The 20,000-nt window shown below is 38.9% G+C and overlaps 2 protein-coding genes across 2 annotated transcripts in view; both read right to left on the reverse strand.

Annotated features, from left to right (window-relative positions):
• The window catches only part of LOC138038755 (large ribosomal subunit protein uL24m-like), a 10,024-nt gene extending 6,727 nt beyond the window's left edge, over positions 1-3,297 (reverse strand). Inside the window, exons 1-3 of the mRNA XM_068884797.1 lie at positions 3,105-3,297; positions 2,746-2,841; positions 1,074-1,177 (exon numbers count right to left, since the gene is read on the reverse strand). Coding sequence (XP_068740898.1) covers positions 1,074-1,177; positions 2,746-2,841; positions 3,105-3,236 — 332 coding nt within the window. The 5' untranslated portion in view covers positions 3,237-3,297. The remainder of the gene's footprint in view (positions 1-1,073; positions 1,178-2,745; positions 2,842-3,104) is intronic.
• An 8,301-nt stretch (positions 3,298-11,598) lies between these two features.
• LOC138038242 (beta-1,3-galactosyltransferase 1-like) lies at positions 11,599-19,782 on the reverse strand. The gene is made up of 4 exons (XM_068884050.1): positions 19,702-19,782; positions 17,003-17,057; positions 15,845-16,593; positions 11,599-14,840 (listed from the first exon to the last, which is right to left on the reverse strand). Exons 1-4 carry the CDS (start codon positions 19,780-19,782, stop codon positions 14,607-14,609), a joined length of 1,119 nt encoding a protein of 372 aa, XP_068740151.1. The 3' UTR covers positions 11,599-14,606.
• Between the last annotated feature and the right edge of the window lie 218 nt (positions 19,783-20,000).

Here is a 20,000-nt window from a genome sequence, read left to right on the forward strand (position 1 = left end):
ACATTAATTGTAGGCTTTAGAAAACTCCAGCCTCAGATGTTTCCATAGATAAGTCGCACTCCCGATTTTTGATTTGAATTTTGAGAAAAGGTGCAGCTTGTACATGGACTTAATGGTGCCCTATCAGGAGCTTGTATTAAAAGTTAATTCTGCTGTTTAATAATTCATCAACCCCTGTTGATTTGCATTGGGGTTTACAGAGAAGTTTATGTGACTCAAATAGTACCTGCTGATTGGTCATAACTTTGACGAATAGTTAAGTGATTTTACGACTTAAACCCATTGACTCCCAGGGGTTCCCCATTGACGAGTAAAATCGTCTGGCGTTAGACAGTAAAATACTAAGTCTGGCCGGTTTAGGCCCGTTTGGATGTCAAAGGCTTAATTTTTTTAATGAGTGATTAATTTAACATCTAACATGCTGAAAAGGTTGAAAAAAAAAAAAACTAGTACAACAAGTGTTGCAGCTAAGCTGAAGACCACAATAAAAGTCAAACGAGTTTTTAAGGTAAACTAACACCATAAGACTTGTGAGCTGGCATTTGTGAGTCAGATGGGCTCACTCTGACAAATTGCTCCCCCTGACCAAAGTGCTCAAATGAATTCTGATGAAAGACTAACCTTTGAAACGTTAGCTCACAAATCTTTCTCCCAGTGTTTACTTTACCTTAATGAACTCAATCGACAAGGCCAAATTTTCCTAGTTTCACTTCCAACCAACACAGTACTGCAGTTTCTTTAGAAGCCCATCATTTGTAGACCAAAACGGCCTTGTCTGCAAGGAGAGGTACCTTATAGATATCAATATTATTAAGAATGACACTTCACTTTTAACAGTTTAATTTCAATGAAATGATATGGCTGTTTGCCATAATACATGTATTAACCCTTTAACACCCAAACCGGCTCAAACCGGCCAGACTTACATGTAGTATTTTACTCTGTCTAACGCCAGACGATTTTACTCGTCAATGGGGAACCCCTGGGAGTCAATGGGTTAACCAAAACACTCCATTACAGTGAATGTCTCAAATTCACCATTTCCAAAGGTTCAAAATGCAAATGACACTCACCCATCGGATGGATCCAAGAGCGACACTTCTGACACTTGGACTGGAGCCTCACTGGGTACCAGAGCCCCTTTAAAATCACCAGAAGGCTTGATATAACGATAATGCTAAAAGTTCAAAACAGGTAGATGAGTCTCCACCAAAGTTTGATAAGTAATAGATTGATGGTGTGATTGACATGTGATTATTACGTAAGCATAGTATAAATCAGTGAGGACTAATTCACAGCTGCTGAGTTACATATCCAACATATGAATGTGGTATGGTGATCGACAATAACAACAATAATGATTCTTATTATATGACTAGCTCCGTGAGCAGGCAAGATGAACCAAATTGCGTGCTGTGATTGGCTACCCGAGCAGGCAAGATGGAGCTATCTTGGTCCCGCAAGATCAAAGATCATTTTTTGGTGTTTTAAGTCATATAATAAATCCTTTATTGACCAAGCTTGTTCGGTCAATATGGCTGGATATTGGCCTTGTTCATTTTTTTGCGTGTTTATGGACCTCGACTTCATCTTGGTCCATAAACACGCAAAAAAAGAACTTGGCCAATATCCAGCCATCTTGACCTCACGCTTGGTCAATAACCCATATTTATTCAATTATTTAACTATACAAAAATGCATTAAAATTTTCTTTTAAACATTTTAAGACTAAACAGTTTAATAAAAGAAGTCGGCATTTCGACATTAGCTAAACGTCATAATCAAGTCAAAACATGTTTGTAAGTGACAGTCTAAAAAACCTAATAAGAACAACAGGGGATTTAAAAAGTTGTAAAGTAAGAAAAAGAAAAAAAGTTTCAAAAATTAAAAAGTTTGGCACTTACTGTATGGAGTCCATCTGATTATTTCAATAATTAATGGCTACAGAGTAGGCAACATGACTAACATAATATCCGGACGGACTACATAAGTGCCAACCTTTTTGTTAATTTTTTTTTCCTTTTCTTAGGGTATACCTTTTTAATCACCTATTGTCAATCTTCAAACTTGTATAATAGAGTGTAACTTACAAACATTTTTTCCTTGATAATTACCGTTGTTTTTAAGCAAACTTTTTAATCTTAAAATGTTTTTAACACAGTACGTCATCGCAATTTTTTACATTTAAACAATATTATTGTTGTTATTAATATTAATGTGTGATAAACCACAACAAACTGGCCAAGCTATACAGCAAAACTACAATTTAGACTGCTGGCCATCTGTCATTTTTGGTCTGTCAAGGATAATCAGCACCCAAAATTGCAAAAAGTGGCTGCCAATGTCCCAATTTACTTCTCCCAGTTCTTGCTGAAATCTCAAATGTTATTTTAACAAACAAACCAGACAACAGTGAACCAACAGCTGTCTATATTATACAACTTCAAATACTGAGATATTTTTCTTTACAATATTTAAGATAATTCATACTGTGAATTTGAGTTGTTCCAATTTTTTTGAAGTTGCACCCACCCACTCCCCACCCCCACCCTCCAAACAGCTGATATTCATGGCTTCTTTAACCATTGACTCCTAGAACTGAGACTTAATATCTGTCTACTGCCAAACTATTTTTCTTGTCAATGAGGAACAGTTTAAGAAACAATGGGTTGTATTCAAAAAGACAGACCCTCATTCTTTATGCAAATAAAAATGGAGCGACCCACTACTATACACTGAACTTACAGTGTTGAGTCCTTCCACAAACACCCAGTTCTTGCTTCGAACGACTTCAGAAACTTTACCAGTCTTTCCTTTATCTTTTCCTGAGAGAAGCATCACCTGGAATCATTAGAGGAAAAGAATGAGATTTCAAAACTCCCCGTTCACCGACTTCGTGTCCAGTCCAATCTGTGGTAACACTGCCTCGTGAGATGCGAAGGTATTAAATTATTTCAAACAGGCCAAAACGACAAAATAGTATGTTTCCTTCCTTTACGACCCCTACTGGGTAAAGGATTCCTAATCCTGTCTCTTCTAAATGCATGCCACAAGTATAGTTTCAACTCCATTCTCCAAACCAAGGAAAATTATGGAAGTCTCACCGTATCCCCTCGTACTATTTTCCATTCTTTTAAAGGAACGATTGGCTGCCGCTTATTTCCACGCCGTTTACGTGGAAATCGTCGAGGTAGTACACTGTTATACCCAAATGGTTTCCAAGGAATGGAAGGCATAGCACAGAGCAACGACGCACAGTAGTTCAAAATGGCAGCCAACAGAAATTGGAGAGGGATTGGAACCACGCTGAATGGCGTGACCAGCTGCTGTCGCTCGCGCATCGCTTCGTGACGTGACACTTTCTATGTATTTTTGAGTTGAGGAGGGCCGGGGTTGGGAAATTACAACCAAAAAAGATAAACTTGTAGCGTCTGAAAATAAAGGGCCAGTTATTTAAACGAAATCTAACTTAGGCCGCGGTTTAAGACAATCAGTGGACCTCCAAATCTGAAATTGCTCTCTGGCCTGGAATGCAAATCTTCTTGTTACCATCAGCAGCACACAATACTTCGATATGATTGTTGGCAATATTGAAAATGGCTTAGAACGCGGTTTTGTTAAACGTTGTCTAAACTATGTTTTAATAATCGACCCAAAAAGTTTGCAAGTGTGTTCAGGAGTACTGGATGGTTTTAATGGTTAAAAAAATTGTGGAACTTTGAAAATTATGCCCATCCCACACACTAAAGTGTTCAGGCTCTTAGGCAAAATCAGGCCTAAAGAGTGAAACTTTCGAGTAAATTAGACGTCAAAAATGGATGCGAGACAAATATCGGGGTAACAAGCAGGCTCTCTCAGGGACTGGGGTGTGGGGTAGAAGTCCCTCAGAGAGTCAAGCTAGGGTAACATTAGCACAAAACACTCCATGAAGGCTTTAGTGTAACAGTCAGGCTCCAGTTGTTCAAAGGGTGAATAGTGCTATCCACTGGATAACTCAATTGGTTTTGCTAATGTTTATCCAGTGGATAGCATTATCCACCTTTGGAACAACCGACGCCAGATGGACAACTGTGCACAGGTAAGGTCAAGTCAATATTGAAACAACCCACTTCCTATGGCTAAACCTACCGGTATCATTAAAGGGGCTAGGTCACGCTATTTTAGGTAATTTTGTTTAATTTTGTTAATTATGATCTCTAAATGTCAAATTCGCAGAGCAAGAGTCTTTCATTTGCAAAATCACGACTCACCATCAAATGGTCTGATTGTTTATCTAGTACTATGCTACTTTTTCCACAACAATCCTTCCCCCTCTCTGCATACAGTGTATATCACATCTTTGGAGATAGAAATGCTCCGTTTTTCAAGGGGTAGATTTAATTAAATACCTGTTTTGGCAATAATTGGATACAATTGCAGCAAAAAAAGCCATGTTCCATAGTAACCATATTCTTTCTATAAATTATATTTATTTAAATTCAAATAATGACTGTTACATAGCACAATGCCCATGGAACTTTCATTTCAAAGTGCCATAATTTCCATGAATAGGTACCAGTAACTCTTATAATTATTACAGTTACATTTCAGCAGAAAACTATCACTGAAAAAACCGACTCTTAAGTAACCCTTGATGTTAATTCTTTGGGCACGACTTATTTTCAACTCTGAATCGGAGTCCCCAAAGAAACAGATAACAAGGGAAGACATGGGAAACAGATCTTATGGAAGTGACACAAAGTAGTAATAGTCAAGTGAACAAAACCTTCTTAAACCTCAATGGGGACACCCTGCCAAAGAAAGCTCCAGCCACCCAATGATTCAAACCCGAAAGAGCTTAGTGCGAGTTACATCTTCAATACAAGTAGCAGAACCTTGAGTCCCTCAGGTCCCTCTTTCTAACATTAGGGACCTTAAGATCTATGACAGCGACGGTCAACGAAAACGTCAGCTCAAAACATAACTAAAGTTGCTTTATTAATTCTTTCGCGGTTATACTATCTCGTTCACTTCTTACAATTTGGTCGTAGTATCCTATAATATGTGGCACAAGCAGTTTCAGACTGAAAATAGAGAATGAAAGATTCTCTGTTGCAGGCTCACGTTGTCATCAAAACCTCAAAATTAATTTGGTAATTTCACGTCGTCCTTTTGCAGAGTACCGCAAGGATATGTGCTGCATGTGCAGCATGATTATTTATGCTCTTTCAACCAATGATATTATTGTTTTGCACCGTTGTTGTTGCAGTGGCTGTCGTAAAATCTTAAGCTCCCTATTATTGTCTACAGCTGAAGAAAGTCAGTCACCGTCTTGTTTATAGAGTGGCATTACAACACTCAGTTCTATCTTGAATACACCACATTCAACAAGTATTAATGAATAATACTACCTAATAACAATCTTATTATTGTTAACATTTTTTTTCATATTGAAGAGAAGCCATACTAGCATGTTTCAACAAAACAATATCTAAACAGTAAGTTGATCTGCCTTAAACATATCAACACTTTTCCCATGCATTTTGTGACACACAAGACTGCAGTTTGTGATTCCCTTTAACTAGATCAAAAGACTTGTGCGAATATACACGTAGATCTGCATTACGCAGATCACTTTTTCCATGGCTTTTTTTTATGGCCAAAAGACTGCAGTTTATGATTCTGTTTGACCAGAACAAAACAATACATTGACTTTACATTGAAGACTTCTGAGCAAGTAAAAAATACAGGAATTGACATTTTTTTTCCTTGTATGCTGTTATTTTTTGGTAGCTGCATCAGCCTCCTTCTTTTCCGCAGCTTTCTTTTGCTTTTCTCTCATCATGGCAGCATCTCTACAAAAAATACACATAATAGCTTGGTACTTACTACAATATTCTTCTCATTATTAAAGCCTTATGAAGAAAGGAACAGGCTCATTTCAAGCAAAAAATAACAAAAAGGACACTTGCAACATATTGTAGTAAAGTACAATGTAGGTGACATGGGACAGCAGACGTACCGGTAACGGCTGTTTGCATAGAGGGAAGAAGATCATTGCACTAAAAGATACTAAAGAATGAAACAATTTTTGCTAACTTTTCATACACAAATTTTAGTTTGGGTTATTATCTTTTCATAATTTGTAGCCATCGTGTTTGCGTTTTGGTTGTTTGGACTTTGAGTGGATCTCCCAAGTGAAAACAGTTTGCATAGAGCTGGGATCCTCATACATTGTAGCACTGGATCTTCCTTCATCTTACATTGTAAATAGCAAGATTCAACATGTATAGTGTCACTCGGAAGATCCTAGCAATATGGCTTAGTACAACTTTTTGCATGTCAAATGGCTACAGAAAACATATGTTGCTGAAAAGATCCACTCCCTTAGGATCTTTTCAGTGCTAGAATATTGCTTCTACAACGTAAATTGTCCATATGGGCACTCAGCAGGCTTATATTTTTTTGTTCTTTTAATCCAACATAGTGACGTGTAATCAGCATTTGGAGAATCTGCATCTTCAGTGAGATATTAATAATAATAGTAATATTCTGTGCTGCTGTAAATGTTATAACAATATTAAGTTTAACTGCCCATACATGAGCAACTTATGTTATTTACAAAAAAATACCAATTTAGGCAAAAACGAGTGGTGATTAATGTGGATACAGCCATATGCTCAAGTGTGAAACAGGATGTGCATTTTCTTGGTGTAAATAAGATCCTACATGTTATTATAATGATTTGTGGCTAAATCTTCTCATAAAGATTGTTAGGATCTTGAGGGGATCATTGCTCCAAAGATCCAAATAAAAGAATGCATCTTAAAGGATCTTAAGCTAATTAAATACCAAAACAAAAGAGTAAAATACTGATTAAGAATAAAAGTCACAAACATGCAGATGGAAGCCTTTCTATCTTGTTAATCAATGGAAGGGCTATTCATGTTTCACTACAATAAAAAAGCACAGGTTGTTTGTTGTTTGCTTAAATTGTCCAGATAAATGCATGGATCACTTCTCTCTTTTATCCATAAACAACATTATATATTTCTGTCATTCATTGAGTCCTTCACAGGAGCACAACTAAGTGACTTCACTGCTCGGCAGGTAGATCATTGCACAAGTATCATAGATGTCATGGGTTTGCATCTCAGACAGTTGCTTTAATTGTCCAGATAATTGCAAAGGGTGGGCAAAGGGCAAATTGCCGGTCTACAAACCGCACTACAATGTATTTTATTCAAATGTCTTTTAACTTGACAAACCTTTCTTTTCTTTCTTTAAGTGCAACACCACTTTCTCCTCCCTTTTTCTTTGCCTGCTCTTGTTGCTTCTTAAGGTTTTTTGCACGAGCTAATTCACGCTGATTTCCACCTAATGAGTTACAACAAATCACAAATTAAATCAGTACAATTAATGGTATATTGAGATTATTTTAATAGTTAATCTGTCCTTTGAGGTAATATCATACAGTTGGCTCAGGTGTAAAATCGGTTTTTCACTAGTGATGCTGTCACACATGAAATCATGGGTAATGTGTGCAGTAATATCATGTAGACGATAATATTATTAGTCCCTCTAGAGAGAACAAAAGATGCTTCAGAATAATAATTATTAACAACAGTCAACAAGCTAATGAATCTGAGTATGTTGCTTATACTTGTACTTGCATCAACAGGGATGTAGCTAAAATTTTGTAAAGACGGTAACATGCACTTAACAGGGGGAAGGCCCAGTTGGACATGCCTCTGGCATGTCCCTTCCAGTGAGGTCCAGGGGCATACTTCCCCGAAAATTTTGAAATTTAGATTCTCATAAGTGCGTTTTCCTTGATTTTAGGAGGTAAATTCAAGGCCATCCATGATGTTTTCAGACAATGTCACTTTGTTTGTACACATGCTCTCGATGTCTCATGCGATTCTGCCGTAGTAATAGCGCTTTCTTTGAATTTTCACTTGTTCCGCCAGAGTTTGATGAAGTAGCTTTGGCAGAACTGAAGAATTTCTTTATACCGAGTACCTCTGAATCACTTTTCTTCCTATTTCTCACGGACATTTCAGCTTATACGACACAGTTGAAATACACGAACTGCAGGGTTTACATTATTTGACGTACACGAGGTAGAATACCACTGGTCAATGAGCTTTTTACCAAACACACAAGATCTTGGGTCACATTTTACATACCCTTGTAATGACTCAACCTTTGGGACATTTCTACAACCAGTCTCCGTCAACTGGTACAGTTTGAGTGTGTAGTACATTTCTTTTTTCACAAATTATAAAATAGATGACGAATCCCAAAAACTCAAATTACTTGATCCCCCGGAAATTTATCTGGAATAGCCAGTGACTTTTTCCGGCTGCCAGGTTCTATCTACATCCCTGATCAAGAGTGAACACCAAAATTAATATTAATAACAACAAAAGGTTACAGGTAGCCTACACTTTGTTTGAAGGATTTTTAGCCAACTTCATTAAAGTTCACAATGAGTTTTTTAATGTTAAATATCTTGGTCAATATCTAGTTTCAATTCTGTCGTCCGAAGTCCACAGTCCACATTCCTAAACCCAAAAATAGGGTTAAGTGCAATTGTAGATACTTGTTTACGTAACAATTAAAACTGTTGTTAAAGGCATTGATTGCAATCAAAATCAGTAAACAGATGCTTTGCATATCTCTAAGATTGTTTTTAAAAATGTTTAATACTTTTTAAAACAATACTGGGAGAATTATAAAATTATGATATGTTACAGAGTCAACCCTCTCTAAGACGGACACCATCGGGACCAGCCTCAGCTGTCTGTCTTAGAGAGGTGTCCAGCTTACAGAGGTGACCGTTAAGAGAGAGTTGACTGTACTTAAAATACCTCTTCAAAACAGCAAGCAAAGATAAGAAATGATTAAAAACAGACTAGTGACGATTGCTGGAACCAAGGTCAGCTTTGGTAAAATTTAGAGCCTTCAAAACTGGTGAAATTTCAGGACTTTTTTTTTTGAGATCTGATTTTGAAGAAGAAGACCAACTGCCAACCATCAATCTCATCAAACAACAGCAGTGCGATTCTTGAAAACCTGTCGTTCCGCCCCAGAGTCGATCTGCCCCATGTATTAGTGTGTCTAAGTACTAATTTTAATGATTAACTCTAAGCACTCATTTCAATACCCTGGAAGCAGTTGGTTTCTCTTACGCTTTCTGAGAGAGAAACCACTGCAAGCAACTGTTAAGTTTCTTTGAGTGAGCTGCTGACCAGTGCCAAGGATGAATGAATTAAATTTGAAACAGTAGAACGAGTTAGTAGAACAAGTTCGTAAACTTGTTGTGGTGGTTGCGCACAAGTTCACGGTAACTGCTGCATTTGGGGGAGCCTGCTGTGTAGGGATTTCCCACGAAATAAAACAAAGTGATGTCAAATACATCACATGGGGTGTGACGTACTTTGCACATGCTCGATGGAAAATCAAACAGTTGCTTTCACTGGTTTCTCTCTCGGGAAGCGTAGGAGAAACCAACTGCTCACACAGTATCATTTCAATGTTTAGATCTAAAAACGGATTTTAGTGATGATTAGGGTTACGGTTGGTTAGTTATCATATAAAGGTCGTCAGAATACTGTGGCGTGGATCGACTCTGGGACAGAACGACTCATTATTGATTATGCTTCCATGAGGCAAAATTGATTTCAATGAATGATCATTTCATGAATTTCAATAATCAATAATCTTCCAATGGAAGATTTAAAACCCAAGGGAAGTATGTGCGACAACACATTATGAAGCTAACAAACAGAAACACTTACGAACAAACTACATGGCTTTTAAGTGACCATTAATTATTTAAACTATTGAGTTAAGTCCTTCCTGTCCCTCCGAAAAGTGTCTGAGCATTCAACCAGTTTGATAATAAATTGTGAGCGCTGGCTAAGCGACGACAAAGGCACTTTTTGTCATCAACATCCTACTTTATCAAAACGACATTCAGCATAAACTACAAAATCTTACAATCTAACAGCTTCGTTCGATCGTGTGATCGTGGAACTCTTAGGGTACGTAAGCTTATAGATCCAGTTTCGTCTGTACTTTACTCAAAGGGATTTCTTTCAACCGCGCAAAACTTCTTATGCAATTTTAAGAGATACTTACGAGTCATTCTGAGCAGAATCCAAAATGAGAACAGCAAAACTCGACGAAAGCTACCGACTGTAATGGTTTCACACAGAGGAACAAGTCGATCGTTGTTGTGAAAACCTCAGCAGCCAAGCCTTGTTGCCATATCCCTTGACCTCTTGAAGGAAGAAACCACTAGGCTCGCAATGAGTACGAACTACCACAGGGTCAAGTTCACCGAAAATTTATGGCGCAAATTTCGTGATCAACCAAAAAACCGTCATGCTATCATGTATACGCGTCTCTTGAAATCCTTTCCGCAAGACGATAGCCGCATACAGCCGTAGGCTTACCACAAGTTGACCTTTCATTATGAGGCAAGAGACGCGTAACACGATCCCACGACGGTTTATAGTTTGATCACGTACAGTAATTCGAAACAACAAAATCTATTCCCGCTGTAAATTTTCGGTGAATTGAATTGAAACTTCGGTCAAACAGCATTCTTTTGCTCACTGCGGAACAATGAACTTCTTGAGATCCTTTCCTAAAGTCGGGCTCCACTTCATCAGTTGATGGAAACACTTCAGCCCAGATAACGTTCTAGTAAACGTGATGGATGCTGTATGAACTAAAACGGCTTGAAGTAATGAATTTCGGTAAAAATCAAACTGAGAAGATTAAGATTTTTGTACGAAGATGACATGAATTTGTCATCAATCTGCAGGTGTCGTGATACAAACAGCAAGCTGAGTCCAACGACAAAACGAATGAGAAATTTTGAAAAAAATGTGATAAACACTTTACCGTATTTTTTTCCCATTTGTTATTCGTTTTACCGTGGAGATCAGCCAACTGTTACAGAGCTTTTATGGGAGTATTCACTGCTGATTTAGGTGTATTTGAAATCAGGCAACACTGCCGGGTTTGTCGATGTGCTCCGGTTTGAAGCTCCAAAATATTCGTCAGTGGTAACCTACTAACCGTAAATACACTCCGACGGAGTAACTATAACCACTCCGTATTCCTCTCTTTTTTCTCCAAGAAATCCATTTTGGATTCCACTTGATACATTCGCCGCTTTCCGATTTGCGGTCCCCGCACTGGTTTCCTGTTTACTGTTTGTAGTGTTAATCGGCTCTGTTGTTAAAACCCGCAAAATGTATCACTGATAGCCCAAAAACACCAAAAAGAACAAAATAAATATTTGTATTTTTATCAACAGACATGAAACTCAGAGCACTTAAATTTGAAGTCAAGAAAGCCACTATCTTGGCAAGCACTAAAACAACTTAAACCATTGAAAATTGTTTCATAGACGCCCATTTTGTCTAGCCTGCGTGGCTGGCGGTATTGTAGGAGGGCGGAATAAAGTTTTGTGGCGGTATTTTGGGTGCACGGAATAAAGTTTTGGCAGCGAAGCCTCGAGCAGAATGGGGAGGAGAGTCGCATGTCAGAAATCTGGTTGACCTCTGTTTTGCAGCTCTCCCACCAGTGTAGAATGAAAAGCACGTGCGCCACTACTAGTGTCGGGTTCAGGGGAATTTTCAGACGAAGACATTTCGAGAGATTCCGAAATATCGCTTCTAGATGTAAGCTAATAGGAATACGATTAGTTCGTCCGAAAATCACAAAACACCAAGAAATGTAATCCGACAGGCATAGACTGCACGACAGGCAAGGTGATTTCGCCGAAAGGGTGCAAGAAATCTGATAGATTGCGCGAATCCTGGTCAGCATTTCCGCGAAAGAAGGCGGTACAAAGTGAGAGGTCTAATTAATTTTTCTTTCTTTTAATTGTTATCATTATTATATTTTTTGGAACCCTCGACATGAAAGAAGGGGTAGTGAAAGAAGGGGTACATGAAACCCTCACTCTCGACATGTTACCCTCGACCCTCGACACAAACCCTAAACCCTCGACGCTCGATCAAAACATTAAAACATTAAACTAGACGATCTATTAAATTATAAAAGGTTGAGCATGTATCGGAGGCATTCACCCTAGGAACGAGGTTGATAAAACTGCGAGTTTCTAGACAACTTGTCCGAAAACAATATACAATAAAACTTGGCTGGCACAGATATCTATACAACAGAGCTGGTAAACTTTTCTTTATTTATTTTTATTTAATTCAATATTTATCCAGGGGGATCCAATTTAGCAGAGCTAGTTTAATTGGAGCTCTGGCACAAGACAAAAACAGAGACATTAAAACATTAAACCAGACGATCTATTAAATTATAAAAGGTTGAGCATGTATCGGAGGCATTCATTGTTTAAGATGGCGCTTTAGTTTGATTTCAAATTCGCTGAGCGTTTAATGTTCCTCGGAACGATGTTGTAAGTCCAAACACTGTCCCTGCGCCCGCTGAATTTGACGACACTTTCGATTTTGCGATTTACTTGTGCAGCCAAAAGTACAACGTTCTTGAACGTAGCAAAAATCTCCCAAGATGTTTTTCGCTGATGGTAACTTTTTATCTTCACGGTTCAAAATTTATGTTGTTTTCATTTCGCAAATCTTCCTGCTGATGACAAAAAATTTTATTCTCGATCAACACACTTCCTGAAAACTTCCTTCTGTTCTTCCTAAAAAGTGTTTATCAATATTCATTTACTTTTTCATCAATATTCGTTTCGTATAAAGAAGGCTAAGACATCTTAAGGACGTTCGCGCCAAAATCTTCCTACGGTGAGATTTTCTTCATTTCTCGCCTAGAGTTAGGTCATAAAGTACTTACTCCAAAAATGAAAAAAAAAAATGGGGGTCACCGACTTTGTTTCGGAGAAAATGGCAGTGGAAAAATGCCTTAATTTCGAGAAATCGGTCATAATAGCGAGATGTAGGCTCATCTGCTCATCCATCGAAAATCATAAAAATAAACTGTTGGAGTGAAAGTTTCCGTGCATAGGTTTTTAGGAGTGAGATTTTTAGATAATTGTATGCCACTAGGGATGTGGTAAACAGTAGAGTTCATCCTCGACGAGCGTTTTCGTAAGCTCTATCCCTTGCAACCACTGCCAGAATTCGATGGCACGAGGAAAGAAAATGTTAAAAAAAGATAACTTCTTACGGTGAGAATTTTTTCATTTTATCATATTTTGTAGATAGTAAGTAAAGTAAGTGATTCATGATTAAAAAAATAGGGGTCACCGATGATCTGAACGAGTAAAATCGATGTGATTTTGCAAAGCTCTTGGAAAAGTTCGTTTGTCACGCTTTTGCGTGACCTGTCGGGCAAGGACTGGAACCCAAGAGAGGATCGATCGTTGAAGAGAGGAAAGGTTTTTACCGAAAAAAAAAACCTTTCTCGAGCATAGCAACGAAGTCTTAAGCAGGGGTCATCTTCATTTGGTTGGTCTTTTGTATAATATCTCTTCATTGCCGTCATGCTCATCCTCTGGAGTGTGTTTTTTTGTGAAATTCAATCGCTGATTGTTTCCACGCAGGTCCGCACTATTCAAGCGGACGAGGACAAAAATGCTGCTCAATTTTTTACGAAACTAAAGGAAAAGAACTTTAAAAACATGCATTCACTTTGAACTTAAGTTCGTAGGGTAATAAAAACATTAAAAAGAAACAGCCCCATTAAATTTACGCAACGGTTCGTCCTCGAGTTTTCCAAACTTTCAGCCACTTGTCTACTCGATCAGCCGCCTTTTCCAGAGCTTTTCCATCCTCCCGCTCACTTCTCTTTGAAGTTTCATGATGATTCGGAAATAAATGTGCCATTCTTTTGCCGGCCTGGAATTTTTTCCTCGGCGTTGTTGTCGCCATGTTATTTTAACTGATGCTTGAAAAATTTGTATGAAAGTCAAGTAGACTAGTGCACGACTGATAAAACCTCGCGAATATCAGTCGTGCAGTAGTCTACTTGACTTTCATAAATATTAAAAATCTATTTTGACTGATCACGATCTTCTCTGATCCAACGCTGTGGAAGACTTATCGTCCACGGTTTTTGCAAAGGTTTTAAAACCTCAACTTCACTAATGCTCGAAGTAATGCGTGACATATTACAGTCGCGTTACTTGCGCAGTAACGTTGCGCACAAACAATTAGCGCGAACGTCCTTAAACGGCCCTGCATTGACATACGGTACAAAAAACAATATTATGTACTTTTAGAGCAACATATCACGCAATAACAACTTGAATCTCCTGGAAAACAAAACGCAGCTCAGTTGACAATTATCGAATAAAGCGCTGTGTTACCGCACTACCACATGTACGCAATGCGTGCCTATTTTTGATCGTACCGTTTCCATGTAAATATTTTAGAGTTTTTGGTCAGTCCTTCATTAGCATTCTTACAATTGATTATATAAGCAGACATTTTATCCTTCAACTTGAAAATGACGGTCGAAACATCGTTGTTGTTTTTTGGCGTTAGCTTTTATAGTAAAATCCGTTTCTAAAAAATTGTTGATTCGAAATTGTATTCTCACGCAAAAAAAAAATGACCGCGAAAATGCTTAGTCCGTGCAGAGTACACATGAAAAAGGCCCGCAGGTTATTTTTCTTCAGATGGCCGTATGCAAATATCTCTTAAATTGTCCACATTTTGATTGAGATAAAACATATCCTTTGCAGGAACGCCACCGAGGACACAAAAGTTTAAATCGTCGCACTCGGTGAGCATGGTGGTATACGCGGTGTCGAAACGGTTACTAAAATCCAGGCATTTAATGCTTAGGTTCTGCGCCATAACCCCCAGGAATACGTCATCGATGTGGACCATTTTTATCTGCAAAGGACAAAATCACATTTATTTGCATTCGCATTTGTTTTTCTGTAAGTCTGCGCTCACGCCGGCGTCTGAGCTTCGTCTTTTGTGTAAAAACACGGTTTTGACTCAGAGCCAAACAGTATATTTTTGTATACAAAAATTTGGTTTTATCAACGGAGTTGATAATGTAAATTGGCCACTGTGCAGAGATTCTAAAAGTTCGAAATGTTATTTTTTATTTTTAGCTTTTAGAATCTCTGCACGGTGGCCAATTTACATTATCAACTCCGTTGATAAAACCAAATTTTTGTATATTACTTCCCCACCGACGCAGCACCACAGTTTCTTTAGAAACTACTCCTTCATTTAGTATATTTTTGTTTTCGCGAGCAAGCAACGAAGGCTTGTGAGGAGAATATCCTTGAGGACCTCCCAGGAAGGAGGGGGTTTCCTTGTTCCCGAAATTACTTCCAAAAGTTTTCCCCAAGATATTTTGTCTCTGTTCCCTTTCCCAGTTCAAATTATTCATCATCCTTTCCCTGAAAAGATGATGAATCGTGCACTCGTGCTCTCATTCCATGGCCGTTCTGGACAACTGTCGATTTAATTAAACAGTTTCATGTTGGTGTTGTTTTCTGAAACAGAGCCTCCTTTTTTTCCTTGGGCATATGAGGGAATTAAGTAAACCGCCGTAAATCAATGAAATTAAATCAAAGCCTATTTAAATCACAAAAGATGCTGATGAGCGATAGATACCATGGCAACTTGCACTAAGCGCGGGAAAACGGATGCAGACAACAGATGCGTACAATGAAACGAGCCAATCACAACGCATAATAGATACCATAGTAATTGGCGCTAGGCGCGCGAAAACGTGCAAGTCACAATTGGTTTTGTGTTCACCACTGATTAGCTGAATTTTAGGCCAATCACCAATCGTTAAAATCCAACGTCGAATCAGTGGCCAAATGAATTGACAAAAATCACTATTTTACTTGTCAACCGCCTTAATTAACATTTACCTGTGGCGCAAGTCGCACCATTTTTTCAGTAACATCTCTTGACAGTACAATTCCTACTCCTGAACTGTAAACTGGAAAGGAAACATCCGACCATTGATCTTCAGGAACGAAAAATGGGCTCTGAGGGTTTCTAACAACTGCAACGCCATTATGGCAATGGCCGGCATATAAATCCTTAAGTATATCCATGTTTTTATCATATCTCAGAGACTGCAACCATTTAATCGTTCCGTAAACGTTAACAAATGATTCCGAGTTTACTTTTAAAATATACTCTGGGTTTCCAGCCGAGATAGCCCACTTCATCCCCAAAAGAGTTTTTAGTGTGTGCCTCTCATTCTGTAAGTAAGTGTCCAAAAAGCTACCGCACAACATGTCGCCGTACGAGCCAGCTTCTTTATCGACTCGTTTGTCGTTGACTTCGTCGAAGCCAACTACGAAAATCACTTGAAAAGACGAGTTGGCAGCATGATATCCCCAAGATGACCTTATGGCTTTACGCGCCTCAAAGTTTTTAGCAGACGAAGTGACAATGATAAACAAAAAGGCATTTTCCCTGTAATTTGAAGGACTAACAAATGCGGCTTCTCCCTTGAACAATAGCGGATATGGAGGCAATGTTGGAGGCCCATCTGCACTGGACTGCTTTTCAGTTGCTGCGCTGTCTTTGTCTGTTAGCTCAATGTCCAGTTGTTTCTCAGCTTGTTCTCGTTCGCACTTTCCTCTTCTTTCAATGGCTGGGTTGTTAACTGAACAAAGAATACGAGTGAACATATAGCCAGTTATAAAAGAGACCAGGCCAATTACAAATGATTTTCTTCTATCAGTCCTACCACTGCGCATAATTTCTTCCTTTGAAAACTAGCGACGAATATTCAATAATCGACTAAATATTGGACGAAGAGGGGTAATTTCTTCAGTCATGCGTCGAAAAGGGATTCGAGGCAACCAATAGTGACATTTATCCTAAATGCATGTTCCATCCCCCGTCCACTTTTCCTTTTGGTTTCATTTGTTTTTCTTTTTATCTTTCCACCTACCTTTCAACAATGCATTAGCCGATAATAACAATTTACAAAGGCTGTAAATGTCGTCATGGTGAGTCTGGTAAAGTAAACCAATCGTATTTGTTTATTTTCTATGGAAACAGAACCATACCTGCCGGGAATGGAGTGAAACGCCTTATTAGTCTTCTTGCACCGCCAATGTAAAACTGTAGAAAAGAACGAGAAGTGCAAAGAAGAATTAGTGAGTTTTCTCTATCTACTTTTGTAGCCCAAGGATATCAAATTCCTGTGAATATTGTTTCTATGTGCGTCGTAGAACGAAGAGTTTAAGGTTAAAAGAATGCAATTAGAAGCGAGGGATGATTTGAATTCATCGCGTAAGTTTTAAGCACCTTCTATTTACCTCCCCAAAAAACAAACTATTCAAAATGCATCATTTTGGAATTGATCATTAACAAAATGATTTCCTGGTTTATTTCAGGAGGGATAATGTATCTGATATGGGTTTTCGACAGTTTTGTAAAGTAGCGGACATATTTCTGAAAGCACTGGACGCGATATTTTTGGCGCAAGGCGCCTTGCAAGCGCCGAAAGCGCAAGCTAACTAGGGGGGAGGGGGGTAAGGGGACTGGGGGCATGCCCCCTGGGAAACTTTTAAAACAAAACACTCAGAAACGCTGTTTCCAGTCAGTTTCTGGAACCCAGGAATCAGTTTTCCAGGCTGGAGTGCACTCAAATTCTCTTCAAAAAGTAAGTAAAAATATATATAATAATAAAAAAATGAAACAAACCTCTAAAATATTGGTATCAAAGTACCGGACATGGAATGGCAAACCACCGGACGAGACGTCCGGCTTCCGGAATTAAAGGAAAGCCCTGAATTATTATTATATAGAGCAATGCACTCTGGTCGCTGCGCAGTGCATTCTGGTCCAGTGGTCGAAAGCGCGATGCATTATGGTAAAAAGCCAGCAAAGCCAAGAACATCGAAAATTTGCATTTGTTGGTTGAGGTCACTCCGCAGCAGAGAAATCAAAATGAAGTTAAACTTTTCCCCGTCTCGCCAACTATAAAAACATGAAACACCAGCAACATGAGATGCGATCCATTTGGCCCAAAATTTCGGAATTTTCTGTTTAGATTCAAACTGGGACAGTAAATTTTGTCATACTCTCGGTGCAAGCAGTCCGTTTTCACAAAACATAGCAAAACTTGGATATTTTCAGTTCCATTTGCCATTAAACTTCGCGAAAGAATAGGGAGGGATCTATTTGATCGAAAAATTCCCAATATTATCGTTCCACGAGGAAATGGGACGAGATCGGTAGACCGAATTGCGAAAAATAACATTTCTGAACTTCCAGTTATTGAAACTTTCTCACGGATGGATCGGGGGGAGGGCGGTGGAGCTCGTAGTCGGTAAAAGACATGAGAGTTGAGGATCATTGCAGTTAAGCAGCGAATTCAGCATGTGCTTAGCAGGTCTGAAAAAAGGAGACTGGAACACAAGACCACTGTTTTACCAACTGAGCTATCTGGTCACTTGCGGTCACTCTGGTCACTTATCACTTATAAATGACATCAAAAGCCTGAACGGCTGAGTTTCGGACAAGATAAAATTAAGGAGACAGAAAGGGAGTCTCCAAGTCTAGCCCTTGGGATTGATGTCAATTTCAGTTAACTTATTTTTAGATGTCACTAAAACGGAAGTCTGTTGCCCGAGACGACAGCAAAGTCAGATAATTTAAAATGGCGTTCCGAGTGTATATGCGGTTTGGTTAGGGTTAGGGTTAGGGCTGACGAAAACGAGTTTAAGAAGCAAGGCGATTGGTTTATCTTGCCCAAATCCTGGAGTTGGAAATAGATTCTACAATTTATAGTGAATCTAAGAGCTTGTTGGATGAATGAGAATACGACTCCGAAAGCCATTACACATGCCAGATAAATTTATATGACGTCATCATCCGTAATAGTGACGGAAGTCTCGGGAAACAGACTTCCGATCTAAAAATAACTTTTGTGAAATTTACATATCCAGGCCATAGTTCCTACTCTCCCTCTCTCCCTCATTTTTTCTCACTTCGGAGTTCTGCGAACCAACTGAAGATTCTGAAGGATTCCCTCCATGTCTTGGAACAATTTTCTGGAAGAGACTGTGTTGAAGTTAGAGGAATTCTGCTTGGCCCTGAGGACCAGACAAACGATATTGTTGTAAAAATTGGCGAGAAAATTGGCGTCAATATTAGCCTGCAGTACAGGCGTATTTTAGCGGTCAAGGTCTTAGCCATCCTCGGAGACCCAGCCGTGCATACGGAACACGAGTGCGCGCGGCAGTCAAAACTGTGCTATCCTGTCAATCATTTGCCCTTTCGCAGGAAACGGAGCATTTCTGTGTGTAAAAGACGTTGTTGTCGATATACCCTGTCGAAAGGACACCATCAAAGTATTATTTTGCTACGTTAACACAAATAAATACATTATCAATACAGTTTTGACGTCTTCTTACACTTAATTCGAAAGTACTTATACTAGACTGAATTCGTCCTGTTAAATTAGTTAGAAAAGCACAAATAAGGTCAAATAACAGCCAAAGCACAATAGCTGATGTTTGAATCGCCGATGGCTGGCAACCCAGTTTTGGCGCTGGAGTTTGTGGACAAAAAAGTGCCACAATATCTTTTAAATGGTTTTCTGACCCTTTAATTGCAAACGATTGATGTGACGTCGGATAGCACAGTTTTTACCGCTCGCTGAATTCTGATTGGTCAATTTAAATTTCAGTAGCCCTCGCCCTATACAAGGACGGGCAGCTAGACGGGACGATAGAATGTCCGTGGTGAAGTTTACTACGTTCCTGTAGTAAACTTTCACCACGAACATTCTATCGTCCCCACTAGCTGCCCCTGGGTCTCCGAGGATGGGGTTAAGCATAATCCTCCCCGGAATTTTTGGCGGCCATCTTGAATTCTGAAGTTCAGGAAGTTTGGGGAGACACAAGGGGCCCGGACAAACTGTGTGACCGTTAATATCTTTCACGTAATTTCGAGAAAATCCAAGATATCGTAGTGCTATCAGAATCACACATATATTACAACAAAATAAAAGTATTTTTACCTGAAGTTTTGTTTGTGGTAATCCTTGTGGCTGAC

The sequence above is a fragment of the Montipora capricornis genome, chromosome 2 (genome assembly GCF_036669925.1).
Source record: "Montipora capricornis isolate CH-2021 chromosome 2, ASM3666992v2, whole genome shotgun sequence".
In the NCBI taxonomy this organism is placed as follows: domain Eukaryota; kingdom Metazoa; phylum Cnidaria; class Anthozoa; order Scleractinia; family Acroporidae; genus Montipora; species Montipora capricornis.